Source organism: Convolutriloba macropyga, chromosome 13, assembly GCF_964194025.1.
Source record: "Convolutriloba macropyga chromosome 13, txConMacr16.3, whole genome shotgun sequence".
NCBI classification, from domain to species: Eukaryota; Metazoa; Xenacoelomorpha; order Acoela; family Convolutidae; genus Convolutriloba; species Convolutriloba macropyga.
Window position 1 is genome coordinate 5428360 of NC_134480.1, and position 25496 is coordinate 5453855.

A 25496-nucleotide genomic window follows, 5' to 3' on the forward strand; every position below is an offset into this window, starting at 1 on the left:
TACCACATCAATTAGTCAAAAAGGACCATGATTACAATCTTTGAAAAGCGGTAGATATTCAAAGTATGGTAGAAAAGCCACAAGCAATTACTCCACCATTTTTTGTAGGAATGTCCTTTGGGAGTGACAGTTTTCGAAAAGCGAAAATCTTACCTTCGAAATTTGAAAACTAAATTTCACCAAAGCTTTTTTTAGAATATTTTGAAAATAGTAAGAGTCTCGATGAGGCTAATCTCTTTCTCTTTTTTAAAAGGAACTAAATTGATAGGCTTTTATTTGCGACCAGAATGACAACGGTCGAAACAACAATAGTCTAAAGCAGTTTTTGTATAAATTATGTAATGAGAGAAAAACTTTACAAGTACAGGTTCAGGTCACAATCGATAAAGTAAAACCAAAGGTTTTTTTCCATCAATCCAAGGCCGTCACAAATAGAGTTCGCAGGAATGATTAGATCTATTTTTTCTCTAGTCAAAATCAGCCAATCAGGGTACTGAAAACCGAAAAACATTAATTCAATCAGCCAGAGGACCTCGAATTCATAAAACTTTTCATGCTATCGTTTAATCTAAGTTAGGTGTTACTAAATCCTACTTTGAGCGCAAGAAAAACGCTTCACAAACCAAAAGTTGAACAAGCGTCGTCAATGTGAACGTTCACTACAGTATTTGCATTGGTGAGAAAAATGATGAAGAACAACTGCATGAACGTAAATAAAGTTTCATGAATAACACGTCGAAAATTTAGTCAGCCAAAGAAATTAACAATACTCATAATTGTTTCAGAAAATCAAGTTAGCGCTTCTGAATAATATTTTGTCAAAATATAACTGGCGTTAAACAGATAAGAAGCAAAGCGAATTCCATCTCAAGTAATGCAGTGTTTCACATGCCGAAAGTTTGGTCACTCAGCCAGAGAATGCAGTCATGCAGTTTGATGTGTTCGCTGCTTGGTGGAGGACAGTATTTAAGAATTCACTGTTAACAACGCCCTGAAATTTCAAACGTTGATAATGATTATCGTGGCTGTCCGACTTATCAGTAAAATCAGGGCGAGGCTACAAAAAGATAAATCAGTATAAAAAAATCACGCATAGCTTACAAATTCGAACCTCAAGCGAACCGTGATTTTACCCCACCTACGGAAAAAAATGTTATAATTGCTGAAGTTCTAAGCAAAATTCAAACTGTTCTCAATACCATGTCTTAGAGTGATACAATAAATTTTGTCAATGAAAAAAATGATAATCAAAAATACACAAGAGCAATAACAGAGTAAATACTGCTCCTGTCCTGTCAAAAGTGACAATCAATCTAGTAATGAGGCCATGATTTATTCAAAATGTATCAGCGCAAAAATTTTGCAATCAGCTGCCGTTGTCTAATTAACAAAATAACCGATCTAACCCAACCTAAATACTATTTTGTTGCAACAAAACCGTGTCCAAACGGTTATCGGAGCTCTGTATGGAATTCCCTGGAAAACCGCAGTCAATGTAGAATGTTTTCTCGGTTGAATTGTTGAACATATTTTTTGGTGACTTTAATGTTCCCCACCAAGAACAAAACGTCCGAACAGAGCTTCGGATTAAAACTTCCGAACAACGGTCATTTCACCGATCAGTCAATCGACAAAAAAATTGTGAAAATATGTTTCACATGCATTTTTGTGATCGTAACTTTGTAAACATTTTAGCGATTTCTTTGTGTCCCAAGATCTAGACAGTGCTCAGAAGACAGGTAAGGAGCAAAATTATACAGAGATTAAATTATTATGCATGAACAATTTGCATGAAATTGTGTCCTGAGATTGAAAACGATGAAAAACCGGAAAGAAAACAAGCTTAACAACGAAACTGAAAAGTTGAGCCAACCAGTAAAGCAAACAAATAAAAACATGCGATTAAATTCAAACTACTAGCGGTTGGCATATTTGTTGAAATCTCAAAAGTGGATAAACAAAGAATGTACACAAACGGTCCATTCCAATTCCCGCTGGGTTATTTTTATTTCCTGGATGCGTTTCGTCTTTTTAGTATGTTTCTTTACCAATTTTTAGCATATCAAGAGGAACAAAGTGGCGCATTAGTCAACACAGCGCAAGGAAATTAATAGAAACGACAAATTTTATCGCTTTCCGATCTAGGCACTCTCAGTTACTTTTTCATTTCTTTTTTGTTCTTCGTTACCAAAACCATCTTTATCTTTAACAGCACAACAGCTTCCGGTAAGCCACCCAGTAAAAGCTCGGCAAAAGCACAACTCAATTGAATAAAGGTTAGGTGTTCAGAGAGCCGCTTGCTTAGCAAACTTGGGGTTGAACGTAATTCACAACAAAAATCAAAGCAAACGGAAAACGGCTATCATAAGTTGCTTGATGTGTAAAGACTGTTAGCATGTGCAAATTTTCTGCTGTATCCTATCTTCCCTCTCAAACAGTTTTCTTTACCTTCAACACTCCACTGATTTCAAAAAGAGAGTTTCTTCCGACCAAGATAACTTTCGGTTTTATGCTGAAAGTGGAACTTAACTAACCACTTCATAGTTTTGTTACCTTTACTTGTTATACCATTCTTTTCTGTTCATATCAAAACAACGGTCTACACGTTTCTCTAATTCTTCTAAGACTAACTTTACGCGTTTATTCTTCTTATTGTGATTCATACCGAAAACTATGTTTTATTTTATGGCCAGTTTAAAACGTCTCTGTAATAATAGCAACGAACCAAGTCAAAATTTGAACATATGCTGCATCTCACACGGACTTAAGCGCGGTCCACTATTTCGGCTTCGGAGTTGTACGCGTCTGTTCGAAAATCATCATGGGCAGCTTATTTTTCGGGAGGAATGGAAAATTTGGAAAACACAACAATAAAGCAAAACATTTTCTATCACACAAGACAACTTAATCATTTTCGCTATCATCAAACAATATTCAAAGGGCTCTTGCCCCACCTATGCACATCAGGCTTTTAATGTCCTCACAAATTTACTATTTTAATTTTTGTTTTAATCCTGAAGATACATGTTACTAAACAAAGTAAGAGACTTGCCATTCAAACAATCTCCTACGAGGCTAGCCAAACAACCGAGACGCTATCATGTGGATATATTAGGATCAAAACGATGCCAAGTGCTGGCTAAAACCATTATTAACGTTTTTCAAAAGCAGTACTCTAAAAAAACATCTTGAATTGTTCCCTAATACTGAAAATTACCTCAAATGTCATAAAAGAGTCTTTATTCTGATTTTATTAGCGGTCTTGGCAATAGTATTCTCTGTAACCAAAAACGGTGTAAGATTTCTTGAATCGAAGAATGAAACTTCAAATTTCATTATCATATCTGCTTACCTTTCATTGCTTTCGTTTTTGCTATCTATTTTTGCTATTTTTTGCTATTATTGTAGTTACCTATTTTTGCTTCCTCTGTTGCTACCCATTAAAGCTGCTATTACAGCAATCATTTCTGCTCCCTATTGCGTAAAGTAAAATTTGAATTATATTCTCTTAATTTTATTCTGATTATGCATAATTGAGAAACCACTTCACAGTTGGTTGTAAAATCATTTTGAATCAGTTCTAAAACCTTAAATTGCTCTGAAATTGTTCTGAAACATTACAGATTGTCAATGACTCTTAGGTGTGAGTTTTACTAACTGATTTGTGCAAAACTATTGCACGTTCGCAAAGAAAAAATGCATTGAAAAAAAATAGAGATTACAATGATTTTTTTCTGCCGTCAGACAACCTGACACTCGCCACAGAATATTTGCCCAGGATGAAGTCCGCGACCCAAGACAGGTATTGGCCAGACCAACTTGGGTCGCGGACAGGGGGGTCAGGTGCGACCGTCCACAATGGTCTGGAAAAAATTTGGGTCGCGCCTTCCGTCTGGGCCATGGCAATTTTGGTCTGTTCGGTCTGGCGAATACCCATAATTCGGTTTGTTCGGTGTGGCCAATACCCATATTTCGGTCTGTTCAGTCTGGCCAATACCTATCTTTGGGTATGGTCGGTCTGGCCAATACCTGTCCTGGGTCGCGGACTTCATCCTAGGTGTCATTACTAGTTCAAATCTCTGCTGACAAAATTTTGATCACCGGAAGTGAAAAACAAATCTATTTTGCAAACCAAGGTAACCTTTTAATGAAATTGTTTCTTCACTTTTACAAAAGTGGCCTAACATCACTTCAAAAAAAGTACTGACCATAGTTTTACGCAAACAGGTTAAGTTTGGTGAGCTATTACGTCAGCTGTCCTGTAAAACTGCTCATAGTTGGACGTTTACCGTATTAGCGCGCTGTATTAACAAGTTGATATACCAGGCAGCTGTAATATCAATTTGTTCTTTGAAACTGTTTTGAATTTTAATGACCGTTTCTGATGACTTTTGCTTTTAGTTTTAGATTCGATGACTTTTCTCATGGCACCGCTGTTTTAGCTCATCTAAAGCTGCTGTTTTAGCGCAGTAAAAATCACGGAAATCTGCAATTTAAGATGTTTTAAAGCGAAACAGAGAAACAGTGTTTTTATTATTTTGTCAGACAAATTTTAATCCGGCACCAAACATTTTATCATTACTAGCGGATTTTATGTTTATCGTGTTTAGCAAAGTTGTCTAGTTTCACTGCTGGACAAGTCTACTCGGAGCAGAAAATGACACAAATGCCAAATTTTGCTATCAATGTATTCGTCCAGTTTAGTACTATGTGTTCGTTATTGCTGATGATGGTGCAACTAAGTCACCCAATAAGTGACCAGACTCTTGTTCCAGATGCCTCGGGATGTGAGGTTGCAAAAGCTGCCCTGGATAGGGTTAAATCCAGCGGAATTTTCAAAACAGATGACAAATTTTTACTGGTTAGAGCGGCTTATACCAGTAAATTCGGCAAGAAAGTCGTGATTTCCGGAACCAAAGGTATCTGGCATTTACCGAAAGCGTCGTTAAAAAAAGCTCAAGATATCTCTGCAAAATTGAATTATGTTGACAAAATCCGGAATATACTCTGCGTTGATTTTGAGAAGGCAAGTTTTGAAGACTACAGAAAACCGTTGTATAGTGTAGTTGCGGCTGCGCTTTTAATAGAACAAGAGGGTAAAAATGTTCCTCTAAGATCTCAACAAAAGGAACAACTGAGTATGTGGAAAAAAGACTCCCTGGTATCCAATGAAATTGACAAACTCTGGAGTTCAGCTATCAAAATACTTGACGAAAACAATGGGGAAGATGACACGCAGTGTTTTGTTTGCGTGGAGCCTCCTACCGATGTTTGTATCGCTATTGACGAGTCAACGAGTATTACTCCAGCGTAATTTGTTTTCTTTTGTTTAAAAAACAAACCAAATCTCATTGTGTTATGTTGAAAAATCAACAACAATCCTATATCACAATCTTTCATTAGGATACCTGTATCCCCCCGTTGATATTTAACGCAATCCATGGGTCTGTAATATTCATCGTTTATTTGGATCTAATCTGTTCCCCCTCCAGTGTTTCGTTTTACTCCCAGTTATAAACTATGTGTTGTTATATAGCACGTTGCTATGTAAAAATAATGCACGTGTGCAAGAGGGTCATAAAGCAATTATTCCCACTAAGCTTGGGGGGGGGGGGTGGTGGGCAAAAAGGAATAAATCTATCGCCATTGTGAGAAATATGTGTCCCTTGACTACACTTATACTGTAGCCACAAAGCCATAGCGAACTTGTCAGAGTTTAGCGTAATTGAATCGTATCATCGGATATTGTATCGGATACTGTTTTTACGGCTGAAGAGCTCGTAAAAGTTAGCCGTTTTTTAATCAACCGAGATGGTGTAGAATAGGATGAAGAAGTCAATGTCGCACTTGAAGATAATTACTTTTTCGTTTTTGAACAAAGTCGAGGAGCATAGAGGTGAGAGCGTAATGGTTTGGTTCATTTCGTTTTTCTGGAAGATGAATTTACTAAAGTTGAATTTAAATTTTCAATTAAATGCTATCAACTGCTTCCAAAACTTCGAATTTTCTCTGAAGTATCATTGAGAAGTTGAGGGTGTTATTGTGATCAAGTATTGTTTCCCGGGAGCTTATTTGTCAAGTCATTTCAAACTAATCAACCGCATGACTCCCAGAAATTCGAATAGCTTTGAAATTGCAAAAAAAACTAGAACCATTGAAAATTTTACAATCTTCCTGCCGCCAAAATTATAGCAATTTTATGTGGAATTTTGGTTATTGTAAGTTCAAGATAATCGTTTAACTTATCGTAAATTAAATTGACTGGCATTTAGTAGAGCTTGGCCTGCTTCAGACAGTTCGATTTGCAGAGAAGCTTTGTGTACGAAATCCTAAAGAGATACGAGAAAAGTTTCAACGCTAAAACTAGTCATGGTGCCGTAATTGGTTTCACTGGAGAAATTTGCAGAGAGGTCCGTTTCACGGACAACTATCAGCAGCTAGTTGACGCCATGAGTGCGCCTTACCATTATGAAGCTGAGTAAGTAGAAAATAATGTTTGTCGATATCTTTTTTGGTTATCAGAAAGCAAATAATTGTTTTTCTTATTCTAATTGTATTAGCCACGGTTAATAAAAACACAAGTTTTAAGATCGCAGATGGAGGCCTATTTGACAAAACGGCGTAAGTTTATGCGTAGGTTTAGGCAAATGCTATGCTCCCAGTAAAGTAACGTTGGAGGAATGAAAAGAGCATACGAACTGAAAGAGCAACATATTTTGTATTTCGTCGTCGCGATTTTTGTTACAACCATATGACGTCACAACCACTTCAAATCTGCTTTTTGTTCATTCGTTCTTGCAATTTCAACTGAATTGCGTGCGTGACGTCATTTTTCGTTCTTAGTGGAGCGAGTTTTTCTGTTCATTCGCGTGATTGAATTTTTGGTCACACTTGATTTACCTCACTCTCAAAAATGACTTCCTCACTTTGAAATTGACTTTTACTTAAGTTAATTCAAAGAAATAAGGTCAATTGGGTGTGTGTTACTCTAAAGGAAGGTTATTAGAGAGCAGCTAATAGAGGCAGCAAAAACATATACATATTTTTAATCAAAATATAACAAATCAGCTTTCAATGAAAAGAGGGTTTTTTAGGTCCGGCCTTTTTACTGTTTTTTTAGACTGCGGGTCTACGAAGCTATAGCGGCTATTTTCTGGCAATCCGCCAGCTATGTTATCATTAGTTTGTCCCTAAAAGAAGCTTCAACGTCAGCATGCAGATAAAAACTGTTCTCAATTCCCCTCGAACGATGTTTGAATCAATTTCGGTAGGTGTCTTTTTATGCAATGCTTTCTGGAAACCGTTTGCGTGCTTTTCTTGTAGAGTTTTCTTTGACTTTTTGAATGACTGTTTCTTGATTGTTCCAAGTTGCCCTCATTCTGAAATAAAGTTTGTGGCTAATATTAGAGCGGTTATGATCAAAACGGCTCTGAAGCCATTGTAGCTTGCTGGTTGAGATTTCAGAATGACATCCCGGAGTTGCACGAACTTCTTTGGTCTCGCTTTCTTTTGCAGAGAAAATCAAAAAAAACTTTTCTATGCAACGCTCTCTTTGAATCATCGTGTCTCACTTGCCATTAGAGAGAGCAGATCATCTCACAAAAGTTTGTTCAAATCCGAACTCAGGCATTTGGCGACATCCAATTGAAAATGCGACTATTAGTACGAGTTTCCCGAAAAAACCGCTAAGTTCAATGTTGCGTTAAGTTTTGCAGTTATTAGAAACCAATGGTTCAATAACAGAGTCTTTGCCGTCCTCTCATTTAACGTTGAAGTTTAATTTTTGTCTCTGTTTCCTACCAATTTGAAATTGAATTTTTTTGGCATTATCAAAGGGTCATGGCATGGACCAATTTTATTCAAAAAAAATAACCCAAAATAATAACCTGTAAATCTGAAATAAAATTCTGAATTGAAAAGATTGGATGAAAACTTTAAGGCTGGCTACATAGGAAAAAAGCATAAGAGAAGGAAGAATAGTTAGTTCATAGTTGTAGTGCAGATCGAGTTGAAGAGCAGGAAAAGGATGAGACCACTGATAGACCCACTGATCCACCAAGACATCCAAAGACCTGAAGTATACACATACTAATAACTATTGTTGAAATAACGATTCAAGCAAGCTAATTTTTGGATGATGACAGAAAAAATTGGTCAATTAGTATCTTGGAGGTCGATCTTGAAACTGTGGACGTTATTATAAAATACATATTCTTACAAATCGATTCCACAAGATCGCAGTTACTTTCATACGCTATTGAACACTCCTCACACAATAATTTTTTACTTCATAAATTGTTTACATCAGACATCGGTATTTTCAATGTTGACAAATCTGACTTCTAATGAAACAAAATACATTGTAACTTGATAACATTTTTCAACAAAAAGACCTATTATCAAAATGACGGATAGCAAACTTAGATAGGCTTAACATTTCATTACAATTTTGTTTTTATCTCTCAATTATTGAAAGCGTTCGTATCACTGTCCAAATATTGACTTTCAGAAAATTTGTCTTCAACTCTTCAGGATACACTGTTACAGACAGCAATTCAGGGCTCCTTTGTTTTATTTATTCGACAAAAAACAATCAATTTCCCCAAGAAACTAAATTGGAATTGTTCGGAAAATTGGCATTAACATTGGCATTATTGTGCTATCTTGATTTGAAACAGATTTAAAAAAATTGGCACTGAAGATGCCAATGGGCAAAAATTCACAATCCGTCAGCTATCCATCAATTTTGAGCTCAGTTTTTAAAGAAAACTCGGTTTAGATATTCATTACCTTTATCTCCAGTGATCACCAAAATAAAATCGATCCCTTAGTAACTTGACCAAATGCTCCTCAGCAGAGAAAGCCGCGGTTAAAAAAGTTTCAGACACTGCAGCAATGGCTACAGCCATCGCAACGGCAAAAACGGCTAGCATAACTACTTCAACCGATTCACCAAACGTACAATATACGCCATTCTCGGGCTCTTCTACTGAAGACTTCAGAGTCTAAAAGCAACCAATTCATAGTTTTTCAGAGTTTAGCGTAATTGAATCGTATCATCGGATATTGTATCGGATACTGTTTTTACGGCTGAAGAGCTCGTAAAAGTTAGCCGTTTTTTAATCAACCGAGTTGGTGTAAAATAGGACGAAGAAGTCAATGTCGCACTTGAAGATAATTACTTTTTCGTTTTTGAACAACGTCGAAGGGTAGAGAGATGAGAACGTAATGGCGTGGTTCATTTCGCTTTTTTGGAAGATGATTTACCAAACTTGAATTTAAATTTTTAATTAACAATGCTATCAATTGCTTCAAAAACTTAAGAAATTTCTCTGAAGTATCAATGAGAAGTTGAGGGTGTATTGTGATCAAGTACTGTTTCCCGGGAGCTTTTTTGTCAAGTCGTTTCAAACTAATCAACCGAATGACTCCCAGAAATTCGAATAGCTTTGAAGTTGCAAAAAAACTAGAAACATTGAAAATTTTACAATCTTCCCTTTTCATCCTGCCGCCAAAATTATAGCAATTTTATGTGGAATTTTGTTTATTGTAAGTTCAAGATAATCGTTTAACTTATCGTAAATTAAATTGACTGGCATTTAGTAGAGCTTGGCCTGCTTCAGACAGTTCGATTTGCAGAGAAGCTTTGTGTACGAAATCCTAAAGAGATACGAGAAAAGTTTCAACGCTAAAACTAGTCATGGTGCCGTAATTGGTTTCACTGGAGAAATTTGCAGAGAGGTCCGTTTCACGGACAACTATCAGCAGCTAGTTGACGCCATGAGTGCGCCTTCCCATTATGAAGCTGAGTAAGTAGAAAATATTGTTTGTCGATATCTTTTTTGGTTATCAGAAAGCAAATAATTGTTTTTCTTATTCTAATTGTATTAGCCACGGTTAATAAAAATACAAGTTTTAAGATCGCAGATGGAGGCCTATTTGACAAAACGGCGTATTGTTATGCGAAGGTTTAGGCAAATGCTATGCTCCCAGTAAAGTAACGTTGGAGGAAAGAAAAGAGCATACGAACTGAAAGAGCAACAGCTTATTAATAGCCGCACAGCGATAGCTGGGGCTATTATTGGCCTTCTCTTGGTTTTTTTGTTTTTCGTCGTCGCGATTTTTGTTACAACCATACGACGTCACAACCACTTCAAATCTGCTTTTTGTTCATTCGTTCTTGCAATTTCAACTGAATTGCGTGCGTGACGTCATTTTTCGTTCTTAGTGGAGCGAGTTTTTCTGTTCATTCGCGTGATTGAATTTTTGGTCACACTTGATTTACCTCACTCTCAAAAATGACTTCCTCACTTTGAAATTGACTTTTACTTAAGTTAATTCAAAGAAATAAGGTCAATTGGGTGTGTGTTACTCTAAAGGAAGGTTATTAGAGAGCAGCTAATAGAGGCAGCAAAAACATATACATATTTTTAATCAAAATATAACAAATCAGCTTTCAATGAAAAGAGGGTTTTTTAGGTCCGGCCTTTTTACTGTTTTTTTAGACTGCGGGTCTACGAAGCTATAGCGGCTATTTTCTGGCAATCCGCCAGCTATGTTATCATTAGTTTGTCCCTAAAAGAAGCTTCAACGTCAGCATGCAGATAAAAACTGTTCTCAATTCCCCTCGAACGATGTTTGAATCAATTTCGGTAGGTGTCTTTTTATGCAATGCTTTCTGGAAACCGTTTGCGTGCTTTTCTTGTAGAGTTTTCTTTGACTTTTTGAATGACTGTTTCTTGATTGTTCCAAGTTGCCCTCATTCTGAAATAAAGTTTGTGGCTAATATTAGAGCGGTTATGATCAAAACGGCTCTGAAGCCATTGTAGCTTGCTGGTTGAGATTTCAGAATGACATCCCGGAGTTGCACGAACTTCTTTGGTCTCGCTTTCTTTTGCAGAGAAAATCAAAAAAAACTTTTCTATGCAACGCTCTCTTTGAATCATCGTGTCTCACTTGCCATTAGAGAGAGCAGATCATCTCACAAAAGTTTGTTCAAATCCGAACTCAGGCATTTGGCGACATCCAATTGAAAATGCGACTATTAGTACGAGTTTCCCGAAAAAACCGCTAAGTTCAATGTTGCGTTAAGTTTTGCAGTTATTAGAAACCAATGGTTCAATAACAGAGTCTTTGCCGTCCTCTCATTTAACGTTGAAGTTTAATTTTTGTCTCTGTTTCCTACCAATTTGAAATTGAATTTTTTTGGCATTATCAAAGGGTCATGGCATGGACCAATTTTATTCAAAAAAAATAACCCAAAATAATAACCTGTAAATCTGAAATAAAATTCTGAATTGAAAAGATTGGATGAAAACTTTAAGGCTGGCTACATAGGAAAAAAGCATAAGAGAAGGAAGAAAAGTTAGTTCATAGTTGTAGTGCAGATTGAGTTGAAGAGCAGGAAAAGGATGAGACCACTGATAGACCCACTGATCCACCAAGACATCCAAAGACCTGAAGTATACACATACTAATAACTATTGTTGAAATAACGATTCAAGCAAGCTAATTTTTGGATGATGACAGAAAAAATTGGTCAATTAGTATCTTGGAGGTCGATCTTGAAACTGTGGACGTTATTATAAAATACATATTCTTACAAATCGATTCCACAAGATCGCAGTTACTTTCATACGCTATTGAACACTCCTCACACAATAATTTTTTACTTCATAAATTGTTTACATCAGACATCGGTATTTTCAATGTTGACAAATCTGACTTCTAATGAAACAAAATACATTGTAACTTGATAACATTTTTCAACAAAAAGACCTATTATCAAAATGACGGATAGCAAACTTAGATAGGCTTAACATTTCATTACAATTTTGTTTTTATCTCTCAATTATTGAAAGCGTTCGTATCACTGTCCAAATATTGACTTTCAGAAAATTTGTCTTCAACTCTTCAGGATACACTGTTACAGACAGCAATTCAGGGCTCCTTTGTTTTATTTATTCGACAAAAAACAATCAATTTCCCCAAGAAACTAAATTGGAATTGTTCGGAAAATTGGCATTAACATTGGCATTATTGTGCTATCTTGATTTGAAACAGATTTAAAAAAATTGGCACTGAAGATGCCAATGGGCAAAAATTCACAATCCGTCAGCTATCCATCAATTTTGAGCTCAGTTTTTAAAGAAAACTCGGTTTAGATATTCATTACCTTTATTTCCAGTGATCACCAAAATAAAATCGATCCCTTAGTAACTTGACCAAATGCTCCTCAGCAGAGAAAGCCGCGGTTAAAAAAGTTTCAGACACTGCAGCAATGGCCACAGCCATCGCAACGGCAAAAACAGCTAGTATAACTACTTCAACCGATTCACCAACCGTACAATATACGCCATTCTCGGGCTCTTCTACTGAAGACTTCAGAGTTTAAAAGCAACCAATTCATAGTTCAATTGCTTTGACTCAATTTCCATAAGCAGGCAAAGTCGATCATTTGAAACAACAACATAACAGAGGTGCCTTCATCTATTTTCTGGAACTATTAAATACCGACCAGATTACAATGACTAAAGCTCTTGCTGCATTCAAATTTAGGTCTTCCACTGCAATTAAATTAGAACTTTATTAATTAAGTTTTGAAAGAAAAATTGACCACTCGAAAGAAACTCCAAAAAAGTATTTAACTAAACTCTTCAACATAGCTCTCTCTGGTACACCTGGAACAAATAGACCAGAAAAACGACCTCGCCGATTAGGGACATTCATTTCTGGGTTGAATACTTAATTTTTTTCTGAAACTTCTGATGAGACCAGATAGAGACCCCGTCCCGTTAATAACTCTTTGCTCGCAATTCTCCAAACCTCTTGGACTTATAGGGATTTTGGCAGATGATGAATCTTCTACAGTTTTCAGTTTTGGCGACTGCGATGAAGCCCGAACATTTACAAAGTGCTCAACTTTTTGGTGGAAGCCCAGTAGATATCATTAAAGCATTTTAAAAAACAACAAATGTCCCAAAGAGGCGAGTCAATGCAATATAAATCAAGATCGAACTGCCCAATAGCAGGAACACGACATCGGGGACAAAGCAGAAGTCCAATGAATTGGAACCAACTGAAACCAATTAGAATTAGTGGGGTTATTTTCTAAACAACACATAATGTTTAAAAAAAAACTTTGGCATCACAGAGAGACTTACATTAGCAAAGGTCATACAGCCCAAGGTTCTCAGCAATAGCTTCTCAGCCAAATGCAAAGAGATTGACTGGCTCGAAAACTAGTACACCGCGATTATTATGTTCCATTTGCAACACTTTCAAACAAAAAATAACCAAAATTTAGCCTCATGAGTTTTTCTCTAGCATTGTTCAAGCAAAGAACTCACAATTGAGTTCCAGTGCATGATGAGATTATTTTCAAGATTCAATATAATTTTGGAAAAATTAATGAAAATTTACTAATTGACATCGGAGCCTTCTCGAGCGCCATGCCCTATGAGACTTTACAAAAAAGCTGAAGACCCTACTGGAAGCGATCATCAAGTTTAGTGATTATTTTCCAAGCAGAGTTGGACTAGGACTCGCCAGCGGGAAAAAAGCTGACGTTTTAAATTCAGTGATATTTGAAAATTGAAAAGCACATCCAAATTCGAGGAAGAATTCTCAAACTTGAAACATAAGAGCTCACATTTATTGGAGAATCCATTCTTCAAGAAGAAAAATTTTGTGCTACACCCAAACAGGGTTCCTTTTTTATCAGTTTTCACTGTAGGCCCCAAAAATTGTAAAACAAACAGAACTGGGAAAACAACTTTATTACGTTGTACATGGATCAAAATCACGTTAAGAACTAAACAACAAAAAGTATATGATTGTGAAGTTACGGAGGGTGATCCTTTCGAAAATAAAGTATTGGATTTATTAAGATCTCAGGAATGTTCGAACCTGGCCTTGTTCTATGTCATTAAGAATAAGCAAAACTGATTCGTGCCGAAAAAGAAAAACAGAATTAATTAACTAATTAACTTGATGCCAACAGTAGTGACATTCTCGGCAAGAACGCGCAAAGCTGAATTTCAAATAATGGCCCTAAAACAAGCAACATATCTCCTACTCATTCACCCCTCAATCCTGGAAAAACAAAACAACCTTAATACGATAATCAAGGCAGACAAAAACGGTCTTAAAGCCAATTATTTGAAGTTAGGCTATGGTTTCCAAAACCTGAAAATTGTCCGGACGGATCCGATTACGCTGGAGTACAGAGAACCATTCGTCAAACCATAAAATTCTTCAATAGAGTAGCAAAATTAGGTATAATTTACGTAAAAAGAAATTGGTGCAAAACTTCTTATAGATTTGGACTGGAAAGATTCAGCTTTCAGCCCGCAGGAAAAACAGAAGAGCAAAAATTCTTGTTAAAATATCATTCAACTTTTGCATGCCATGGATCATATTTAGGCAAAAACAAATATTGAACCATCCTACTAATACCTGAATATACATAACCAGTATACAATTCAAATCGCCCGACGCCAATTTTTTAAAACATTTAGAGATGATAACATCATTGCATTTTCTAAATACTCCTCACCGATAATTACCCAATGAAAGAGTTCCGGCAACTTACGAGACATAATAAACCTCTGTCGAATTAATTCATGATTAAACCAAAAAGTAGTTTCCATTTACAACAAATCCTGACGCTGTAGCCCACTTAGCGAGAATGTTTTTTGAAAGTTTGGAACTTTAGCCTAGCTTTTTTGTCTAAGGAGTGCCAACGAACTGAGCAGTCCATATTTAGCGTTCAGTTTTAGTGGCAGAAAGTTTGCAAGCAAAAGGCTTGCTCAAGGGTTAAACAGGTCGCCTAATCTAGCTCCTCCGTAAGGAGGCAATTACACTCTTTATTGCAAGCAGCAAATACTTCGTCAGCTTGATAACCTCTGGAGTCGAGCGAAAGATTAAATCACTGTGATCAAAAACTAAATGCAAACTCCAATCAGTACTCTCTCTATGTAAAAATATCAGTTTGGTATCAGAAAAAATAATTTCCTTGGTCAAACTATCACGCCCGGGCAGAGTGGAATCAGCCCGAACAGAGTGGAAACTGGATAACTTTTGGCCAGTAGTAGTAATATTAGCCAGTAGTATTAATATTATGGCCAGTAGTTGTAATTTGGACAGTAGTAGTAATAGGGTGAGCAAGGCTCCGGGGGGGGGGGGGTGTAGACCCCATGTATTAAGATAGGCTATAGGAGTATTTTTGAGAGAGGGTCTACTCTAATGTTTTAAGTTAGGGTATACGCGGCGTACATGTATTAAGATTAGTTATAGCGGCCGCCACGTATTAAGATTAGGAATAGCGGCCGCCACGTATTACGATTAGGAAAAGCCGCCGCAACGTATTCAGATTAAGAATAGCCGCCGCAACGTATTAAAATTAGGAATAGCAGCCGCAACGTATTAAGATTAGGTATAGCCGCCGCAACGTATTAAGATTAGGAATAGCCGTCGCAACGTATTAAGATTAGGAATAGCCGCCGCAACGTATTAAGATTGATTATATTGACCAGAGTGTTAGTAGTATAGTGTGAGTAGATCAGGCGCATTTTTGGGAGCCGGTCCATAGCCTTTCCGAGCAGGGAATTGTACAGGCGGGGAATTGTACAGGCAGCGCGCACGGGAATTGTACAGCGCACGGCAGTTACACTCTTTATTGCAAGCAGCAAATACTTCGTCAGTTACATAAGCTCTGGAGTCGAGCAAAAGATTAAACTACTGTGATCAAAAACTAAAAGCAAACTCCAATCAGTACTCTCTCTATGTAAAAACATCAGTTTGGTATCAGGAAAAATAATTTCCTTGGTCATCTATCACAGAAAACGGAATCAGCCCGAACAGAGTGGAAACTGGATAATTTTTGGCCAGCAGTAGTAATAATAGCCAGTAGTATTAATAATATGGCCAGTAGTAGTAGTTTGGACAGTAGTAGTAATAGGGTGAGCAAGGCTCCGGTGTGGGTGTAGACCCCATGTATTAAGATAGCGTGTATGAGTATTTTTGAGAGAGGCTATACTCTAATGTATTAAGATAGGGTATAGGCGGCGTACATGTATTAAGATTAGTTATAGCGGCCGCCACGTATTAAGATTGGGAATAGCGGCCGCCACTTATTAGGATTAGGAATAGCGGCCGCCACATATTAAGATTAGGTATAGCCGCCGCAACGTATTAAGATTAGGAATAGCCGCCGCAACGTATTAAGATTAATTATAGGGACCAGGGTGTTAGTAGTATAGTGTGAGTAGATCAGCCGCATTTTTGGGAGCCGTTCCTTAGCCTTTCCGAGCAGGGAATTGTACAGGCGGGGAATTGTACAGGCAGCGCCCACGGGAATTGTACAGCTCACGGCAATTACACTCTTTATTGCAAGCAGCAAATACTTCGTCAGTTTGATAAGCTCTGGAGTCGAGCGAAAGATTAAACTACTGTGATCAAAAACTAAAAGCAAACTCCAATCAGTACTCTCTCTATGTAAAAACATCAGTTTGGTATCAGGAAAAATAATTTCCGTGGTCATCTATCACAGAAAACGGAATCAGCCCGAACAGAGTGGAAACTGGATAATTTTTGGCCAGTAGTAGTAATAATAGCCAGTAGTATTAATAATATGGCTAGTAGTAGTAATTTGGACAGTAGTAGTAATAGGGTGAGCAAGGCTCCGGTGTGGGTGTAGACCCCATGTATTAAGATAGCGTGTATGAGTATTTTTGAGAGAGGCTATACTCTAATGTATTAAGATAGGGTATAGGCGGCGTACATGTATTAAGATTAGTTATAGCGGCCGCCACGTATTAAGATTAGGAATAGCAGCCGCCACTTATTAGGATTAGGAATAGCGGCCGCCACATATTAAGATTAGGTATAGCCGCCGCAACGTATTGAGATTAGGAATAGCCACCGCAACGTATTAAGATTAATTATAGGGACCAGGGTGTTAGTAGTATAGTGTGAGTAGATCAGCCGCATTTTTGGGAGCCGGTCCTTAGCCTTTCCGAGCAGGGAATTGTACAGGCGGGGAATTGTACAGGCAGCGCCCACGGGAATTGTACAGCGCACGGCAATTACACTCTTTATTGCAAGCAGCAAATACTTCGTCAGTTTGATAACCTCTGGAGTCGAGCGAAAGATTAAATCACTGTGATCAAAAACTAAATGCAAACTCCAATCAGTACTCTCTCTATGTAAAAATATCAGTTTGGTATCAGAAAAAATAATTTCCTTGGTCATACTATCACGCCCGAACAGAGTGGAATCGGCCCGAACAGAGTGGAAACTGGATAACTTTTGGCCAGTAGTAGTAATAATAGCCAGTAGTAATAATAATAGGGCCAGTATTATTAATTTGGACAGTAGTAGTAATAGGGTGAGCAAGGCGGAGGTGTGGGTGTAGAGCCCAAGTATTAAGATAGGATATAGGAGTATTTTTGAAAGAGGGTCTACTGTAATGTATTAAGATAGGGCATAGGCGGCGTACATGTATTAAGATTAGTTATAGCGGCCGACACGTATTAAGATTAGGAATAGCGGCCGCCAATTATTAAGAATAGGAAAAGCGGCCGCCACGTATTAAGATTAGGTATAGCCGCCGCAACGTATTAAGATTAGGAATAGCCGCCGCAACGTATTAAGATTAGGAATAGCCGCCGCAACGTATTAAGACTAGGAATAGCCGCCGCAACGTATTACGATTAGGAATAGCCACCGCAACGTATTAAGATTAAGAATAGCCGCCGCAACGTATTAAGATTAATTATAGGGACCAGAGTATTAGTAGCATAGTGGGAGTAGATCAGCCGCATTTTTGGGAGCCGGCCATTAGCCTTTCCGCGCTGGGAATTGTACAGGCGAGGAAATGTACAGGCAGCGCGCACGGGAATTGTACAGGCGAGGAATTGTACAGGCAGCTGGTATTAACGGAAATGTCCCCTCTCAGTAAATATCAACATTTTTTTGGGATAGCCACTGCATTGTATTAAGATTAGGTATAGCTGCCGCAATGTAATAAGATTAGGTATAGCCGCCGCAATGTATTAAGATTTGGTATAAATGACCCTAAATAGCAAGATGGCGCAGCCGTAGCGTGCTGGGCTCATAACCCAGAGGTCCGTAGATCAAAACTACCTCTTGTTGATCTGGCATTGTCACAGTACTAGTGGACTTTTACGCGCTCATAACTTGGAAAAATGTTAAATAAAAGAAAAAAATTGAATTAAAAAGTAGAAAATAAAAGACAGTACAAATTAAGCAAATGAAATTACAAAATTAATCATATAGTTACATGATGATAGCACAAAAGGAAAGAGTATCAAAGTACATTTAGCCGAGTAGTTAATAAAGTCGACAACTAAAATTTGAGCAACTAACGAAGAATTTAGGAATTTAGAAAAACAAATTAGTGTCGACTTTATTACACTTCGACTTTTTTTTAACATTACATTTATCTAATTCACATATAATTACTTATAAAGTTTAAAACATGAACATCATGAACATTGTTCAGTTTTGTTTGAAAAAATTTGAATAGTTGAAATGCTGCAAAAATTCGGTAAAGTCCACACAAATTATCAGTTTTCTGAACTTGTTGTTGTATCATTTTCTGATACTTTTTATTCAACAATTTGTATTTTGTGATTGGACGAGCCAAAGAATCAGCATAGTAATAAGTTCGATTGAGTCGAGCAATCACTATCCAACGCTCTCCAGCTTCACTGCTCGGAGAAGTGTTGCTGATAGCAAGGCTGAATGTGGGTAGTCTTGGAATGCAATCTGCTGGAAAGGATCCAATATAGCGGTATTTCAGTTCTGGGATTCGTTCAATAATCTGTCTCAGGGAAGTGTTCTCCATGACAAACAATTTTTCTCTGCTTTAATTCGCAAGTACCATTTACACACGGATTTCTAACTGTACAGTCAAGCTGAAAAGACTCATTCTGTTCAAAAAAGCAGCAATCATTGGACTTTTTACCTTGCTCTAATAAAATTTTGCTTGATTTTTTTATTTTGTCAACAGAATTGTTATGGGAGTTGGGGTAGAAAAAAATAATTATAAAAAAGCACCAGAGAAATTAGGAGAGGAAGGCAAACAAAAGTTTGAATTAGTTCGCCCCCACTTAACGTCAATTTTAAGAAATTACTTTGTGAAGAAAATGGCAACTGAGTGACGATAATATATAACCCACAAATGTTCCAATGCAGAAAGCGGTGATCTAAAATCCATGAAAAAAAAGAAAAAAAATATGAAAAAATTTTCGTTAACGCAAAAATCTTCAGATATTTTTAACAACCGTTCCAAACTGATCAATTTTAACAGTGGACATTCTGTCTCCTAGAAAAATTATTTCTGTCACGTTTCTTAGCGGGCGGTCGAAAAACATTTCTAATTGGATACTTTCACCGCTGAGTTCAAAATAATGAATATTTTCTCCAGCATCTTGAAGTGAAGTGAGATCAAATACAAGCAGGTAATGGTTCTGAAATAGATTATTTGGTAACGCAGGAATTTCTTCGTTAAAACTCATTGCTTTCATTGTTGTTACATATGCCCTACATTCATTGGTTGTATCAACTGATACTATAGGTCTACCTCCTGGAACAATTCTTAATTCTCGTAAACCAAATTTCTGATAGTGGAAAGGTTTTTCTTGAAACCGTCCTGTGAATGCTGAATTTGTGTTCATCACAATAACTCTTCTTCTGATTGGAGCATTGTTAAAAACATTTTGCTGAATAAACTGGTTCTGTCTTGAAGGAATAATAAATGTGCGTGCAATTGTTTCCATAAAGTCGTAACAAGCAGGTTGATGAGTTGATTGATATTTGATAGTCTGGTGATACACTTCGTTAACAACAACACGTCTTGTAAAAAGGGAACAGTGAAGAACTTTAAAGGAGACGTCAGGATTGTAGGAGATCATGTAAAAATTGGGTCTCGCACGAATGAATTTCACATTTAACTAATTTCAAATTTACCATTTAACTATTTTACACTAACTTTTCACATTGGAACAAATCAATTGCTAATTTACCGTAATAAATAGTTCCATTTTTCAGCAAAAGTTCTTCTCGATCTATAAAAGGCTTTTCTCAAAATCGCGAACAGCGAGTCTTGAGAAGAGCGAGTGTAATAAATTTTTGACGTGAGTTAGATAATGTAAATCATCATCTGTGAAAGACATTCCCATATCTGCTTTTCCATGCTCGTCTTTTTTCATAAAGTCATAAATTTTGATAACTCATGTATTGTCCCGTTGAGATGATATCTCCATTCTTAACTTTTGATATAAACGGAATGCATCGTAAAAAATTGACAAAAAGTCTTTTTTGTTACACTTTTTGGAGTTTTACCTGTTGACCGATTAAATCTTGTGTTCATAGTTTTGAGAAAGGAATCCATTTTTCTCATGTATTTGTCACCATTTTCTTCCATATAGCGATACAGAAGGTTTTTCAGAGATTTTACAGCTCGTTCTTCTACAGCAGCTTTTGTTTCACTTCTAGTTTAGAAAATTTTGATTTCCTTGTCCGTACAAAACTTTCGAAACTCACCACTAAACTCTGTTCCCTGATAAACCCATACTTTTGTTGGCATACTCTTTTACGCAACATTGTTTGAAAGCTACAACTGCATTGGTAGAGTACTTTGACTCTATTGGTTTCACACGAACAAAGAGAAAAGACGTCAACACATACTAATAAATATTTCACTCCATTATTACTGTCCGATAATTTATCCATAAAAGTTATATCGAGACACCAGATCTCATTGATTCGCTTAGCAAATGCTGGGAGCTTTTTGAAGTGTCGTGTTGCATGACGATACTTTGTGTAGGAATCTTTACTGTTCAGAAAGTAGGCAACTTTCTTTTTGGATAATCCACTTGCCTTTTGTAGATTTTGATTTGATCCATATGCGGCTTTTCCATCTTTACACAGTCTTTGTAGCTTGGCTTTTTCGGATTTTGAAAGGAATCCAGCCCCCTCTGACTCTGCTATTGGCATCTTTGTTTACTACTTTTTGCGGATTTATTCCGGCATCATCAAGTATTGTGTAATACATGTCGGGAAAATCAACGTTCTTTCTTTTTAATGCAAAAATAAAATCTATGAAAGCTACTGCTGTTTCTCTTCTATCTAATAAAATTGTGTCATTGAGAGATAGCTTGACTCGCGGAGAATTCAAAATTTGATCTACAATTGATTCGTTCTTTAATGATCTGGTTTTGTGGCTGATTTCCATGTAAATAGGGCTCAAATGTGTTGGGACAGAAACTGGTTTCTGCTCAAAAGTGTCCAAATTTTTAACTTCTAATTTAATTTTTTGTTCATAAAGGTGTTGAGGGATCAATACAAACTGTTCCATTTCAAGACAATTGATTAATGATAGATGGTGTCAAAATTGATATGAGCTCTATTCCTTTTCGTGAACTTAAAATTGCTCTTCTTTTTTTTATTCCGGTTCTTTTCAGCACGTGCTGATGAATTTCGTCTCTGACTTTATTATGTCTTGCTTTTGTATTTCCGGTAGTTGTCCTCCGAGATGGTTTGCTCTGCATTCATTTAGAAACTGAATGAAATCTTTTGGACAATTTCATAGGAACGTTTTCTTGAAGTTCTGGGAATACGTTCGGAACGTTATCAGTGTAGAGAGATGTTGTGTGTTCATCGTTCAAAAAAGTAATCCCTTGTTTCGTTTGAGGGAGAAAAAAAATAGTGGGCATAGAGCCCCTGTTTCTGTGCAAAATCTAAGAGAGTCGACTGTTTTCGGAGTCAGATCAATGAGTAGATGACCATACGGGATTGAAGTAGCTTTTGTAAACCAATCTTTTAATTGTGATCCTAACGCGAGCTGTTGACTAAGAGTGTTAATCTGGAGAACACCTCTAGGAGACTTGAATAAAACTATATGAGTATTTGTAACTCAATATCTCTTGCCAACGTACTCTGATGAAAAAGATTATGCTTTATATATATTGTACTAAGTCCTTTGTGTCTTCCAGCAGTCGCGATTTTGACAAAATCTTTCGAGCTTGAGATTTCCTCACAAGAATCAAAGAAATCATCAAGTACTTTGTTCCATTATTAGGTAGACTCTGAATGAACTCAAAGTCAACTCCTTGAATAAAATGAATGTTCCTAATGTTTTTGGACATTAGTCCGTAAAGTGATTGATAATGTTGATAAAAATAGTAAATTTAATCAAAATCGGGTTGAAAAGCTCCAACAATTGGCCAATAATGGATAAGATGAGATTTTCCAGACCCAATTGGTCCCAACAATGAAATAAAAATGCGTTCCTTAGTAGAAATTATTTTGTTCATTGTTTAGGAGAAGGTAAAATATAACCGACTGCACCAGATAAGATAGCAATCCAAACTGTTGTTTCTTCACAGGTTTTGGCAAGAGTTATTCTTACTATACAACACGCTAATAATAACAAAATTACAAAAAATTGGGACAAAAAAACCACCAGAGAGCTATTACAGGTCTGTCCAAAACATTTCCACGATTTTCGTTCCTGGTTATTATCATCAAAGAGGAAATTACCTAAATTTATACCGTTATCTGTATGATCTGTCATTTATACCTTATTTTATGGGAAAATCAATTTTTCCAACTGAGAATGCGACTTCTGTCTGATTTCAAAAGTAGTAGAATAAAAACAATTAATTACAAAACGATCACAAATACAATTAGAAATTACAAATATTATACGTTATCAAAAAATCAAGAGTCCAAGTTCCGTAAGCATAAGCTTTCTTCTCTACACAGTGAAATGTCTTTTTGTGTCGACACGGATAGTTTCTACAATCCCAGTCAGTATCCGAGTCGTTGAGAAGTTTGGACACTTTTGGACAACCAAGATCATTTAGATTCTCCACATCTTTACACAAGTAATTTGAGAGGAGATTGCACTTCTCTAACCATTTTGCAAAGTATTCTGTTGTAGGTGAACAATGTTGGTGAATGATTGATGACAACTCAGTGTATTCCAGTTTTCCATTGTTCCAATTAATCCCATGTAAACTTTTAGTGTTCCACTTTGAAAAGTAGGTTTATAGACTTTGGGTAGGAGGAAACTGTATCCCAATACATTTCCATCCTTGAAAACACCCATTTCCTTGACAATTTTTCCCTACAAGCACTCAATATCAAATACAACCAGAGATAATCTTTTTTCTAGGTTGGATTGTTACAAAAATGATTAGCAGTCTAGCATTTTGAAAATTTGAGGTTGACAAAATTCAATAAAAACACAAAAGATTAACCCAGTTAAATGTCCCAGGAAACATGAGCTAGGAACATTCGGTAACATGTAGCAGTATCCTGGACCCTTGTTGTGGTTGCTTTAACCGCTCCAACAGAATCGTGTAGTATAGCATGTAATCGAAAAACTTTCAATCTAGCAAAGAAAAAGTCTAAAAAGGAAATTCCATAACCAATAAGTCCTCCATGAGGAAATTTTTGGTTAATTTCCTCCAAATTTATATTCTTGTCCAAAATCTTACCGGCCGCTAAAAAACAGTTTTTGCGTTTTTCATTTTCGGGAAACATTGAAAGTGTGCTTCCGTAACAATTGAATATGTTGACAAGAATGACAATATCAATCAGTTTTGCGTTCCTTCATCCATGTCAATGCAAGTTTTCTTAAACTTTTCAATATAAGATAAAAGTGTATTGAGACGTTCTAATAAGTTCTCGTACTCTTCTTTTTTAATTCAATATTTGTCAGAAAACTCCACTGATATCCGTTCCAACAATGTTGTGAAATGGTAACTTGTTGTTTATCTGAACGATATATGAGACTTGTTCTGCGTAAACCGTTGTGAATAACCCACTTAAATTCCGAACTTTGGGACTCTAAGTCCAAATTTTCTAATTTGGGAAAATTTTGAGCTTCAAGAACAGTATAGGAATATCTTTTAAGTTCGCAATGAAGTCTAACGTGAAAAACCTTTGACCTTTATCTCTGAGACTCAAAAAAATGTTTCTTCAGCAACCAATGTCCCAATTCATTCTCAGATCAAAGATTTTTAAAATGAAAAATTTATTGTAGAGAAGACAAAGACATATTACAAAATCACACAACAATTATTACTGAAATCTGCATTATTCAATGTTAGAAAAGTCATTCAAATTTTGAATCAGTTCCTTGAACTCGTCCAAAGTGTAGCTGACATAAGTCTCCTGTTTGAACTCATTGTTTTCTTTACGACAAAAGAGCCGAATCTGCACATAAATGGAGGCTGGATTCTCCTGAACGTATTGAACGAAAGTCACATTTATTCGTCGATATCGTCCTATGCTGACTTCTCTGAATTTGTGACATCGTTGCAGCACATCCTCCATTCAGGATATTGTTCTTTTGGAAACAAAATTTTTTGAATTCGTAATCTCCAATTCGAAGTTTTTGGTACTTCTCAAATGTTCCAGAGTTATCTTTTTTGAATACTTGGAAATTTGGTTCAGAATAATTTTGTCCATTTTTAAAAATTTGGGACACAGTAAATCTCCCAAATCTTTTTGGGTTAGAACCAAAGTCTATATAAAATGGAACCGACTCAGTTCCAGTTTTAGGTTGAGAATCGGTTAACCTAGAAAGAGCACTCGAGTAAAACGGAGAGACTTTAGAGAGAGACATTTTATCAACTGAATCTAGAGAGAAATTAATTGAATGATTTGAATTGCAATTTTATTCCCTCTATTGTTTCCGATCACCTTTATTTGGTAATGATGTCATTATCCTTCTTTCATTTCCAAATATGTAAAATTCAATTGCATTATTTTGCAAAAAGTCCTTATAAGGAAACTTTGTCAGAAATTTTAAGTTGAGCAAAAATTTGAACTAGAGCAGCATATTTATCTTGGTGTTTAGCACGTCTGTGTTGCATTGGCGAGTAATAGTGTTTGAAATATTTAGAACAAGTAAAACAACGGATTTTTTCTGAGCTGCTGTCTCTTGAACTGTGTCATTTTTCAAATAAAATTTTTGTTGCGTTTGAACTGATTTGCGTTACTTCCTTATACGGCAGTTTAAAAGAATCACTCCAAAGTCAATTTGGTTACAGAATGACAGCAGCTTTGTGTCAAGTTTTACCTGACTTTTATAAAAATCTTGTGAGAAAGCTTTGTTCATTTGCGTATTTGTTAAGGATTATATCCCATAGCTGCTTTCTAGTGAATACTTTGTTGCGTCTCACAATTACACTTTTTGTCCTCTGAAAAATTGTTCTTATCACATAATTCTCATTTCATCGTCCATCAATGAAATACTCCAAAAAATAGATGATTTATTTTTTCAATATCAGACAGTGGACTGCTTATACACCTTATATAAACATCAGTTTTTTGGTCATACAATGGACGAAGCAGGACTTGGTTTTACTCAATTGAAGAGAGTGGTACTTTATAATTCGCAAAACAAATTTTTTGAAAAACTACCCAGCGTATCCAAGAAGAGATTGATTAGAAAG

General features: G+C 36.4%; 1 protein-coding gene across 3 annotated transcripts in view; it reads left to right on the plus strand.

Moving 5' to 3' along the window:
• The first annotated feature begins 3143 nt into the window (after positions 1-3143).
• Positions 3144-25496, plus strand: part of LOC142351780 (uncharacterized) — a 43488-nt gene continuing 21135 nt past the window's right edge. Inside the window, exons 1-3 of one of the 3 annotated variants that reach the window (XM_075403945.1) lie at positions 3144-3170; positions 4510-5310; positions 6293-6478. In XM_075403945.1, coding sequence (XP_075260060.1) covers positions 4658-5310; positions 6293-6478 — 839 coding nt within the window. In that variant the 5' untranslated portion in view covers positions 3144-3170; positions 4510-4657. Of the gene's footprint in view, positions 3171-4420; positions 5311-6292; positions 6479-25496 lie in introns of those variants that run through there. The other 2 variants (XM_075403944.1, XM_075403948.1) reach the window with 2 other exon arrangements.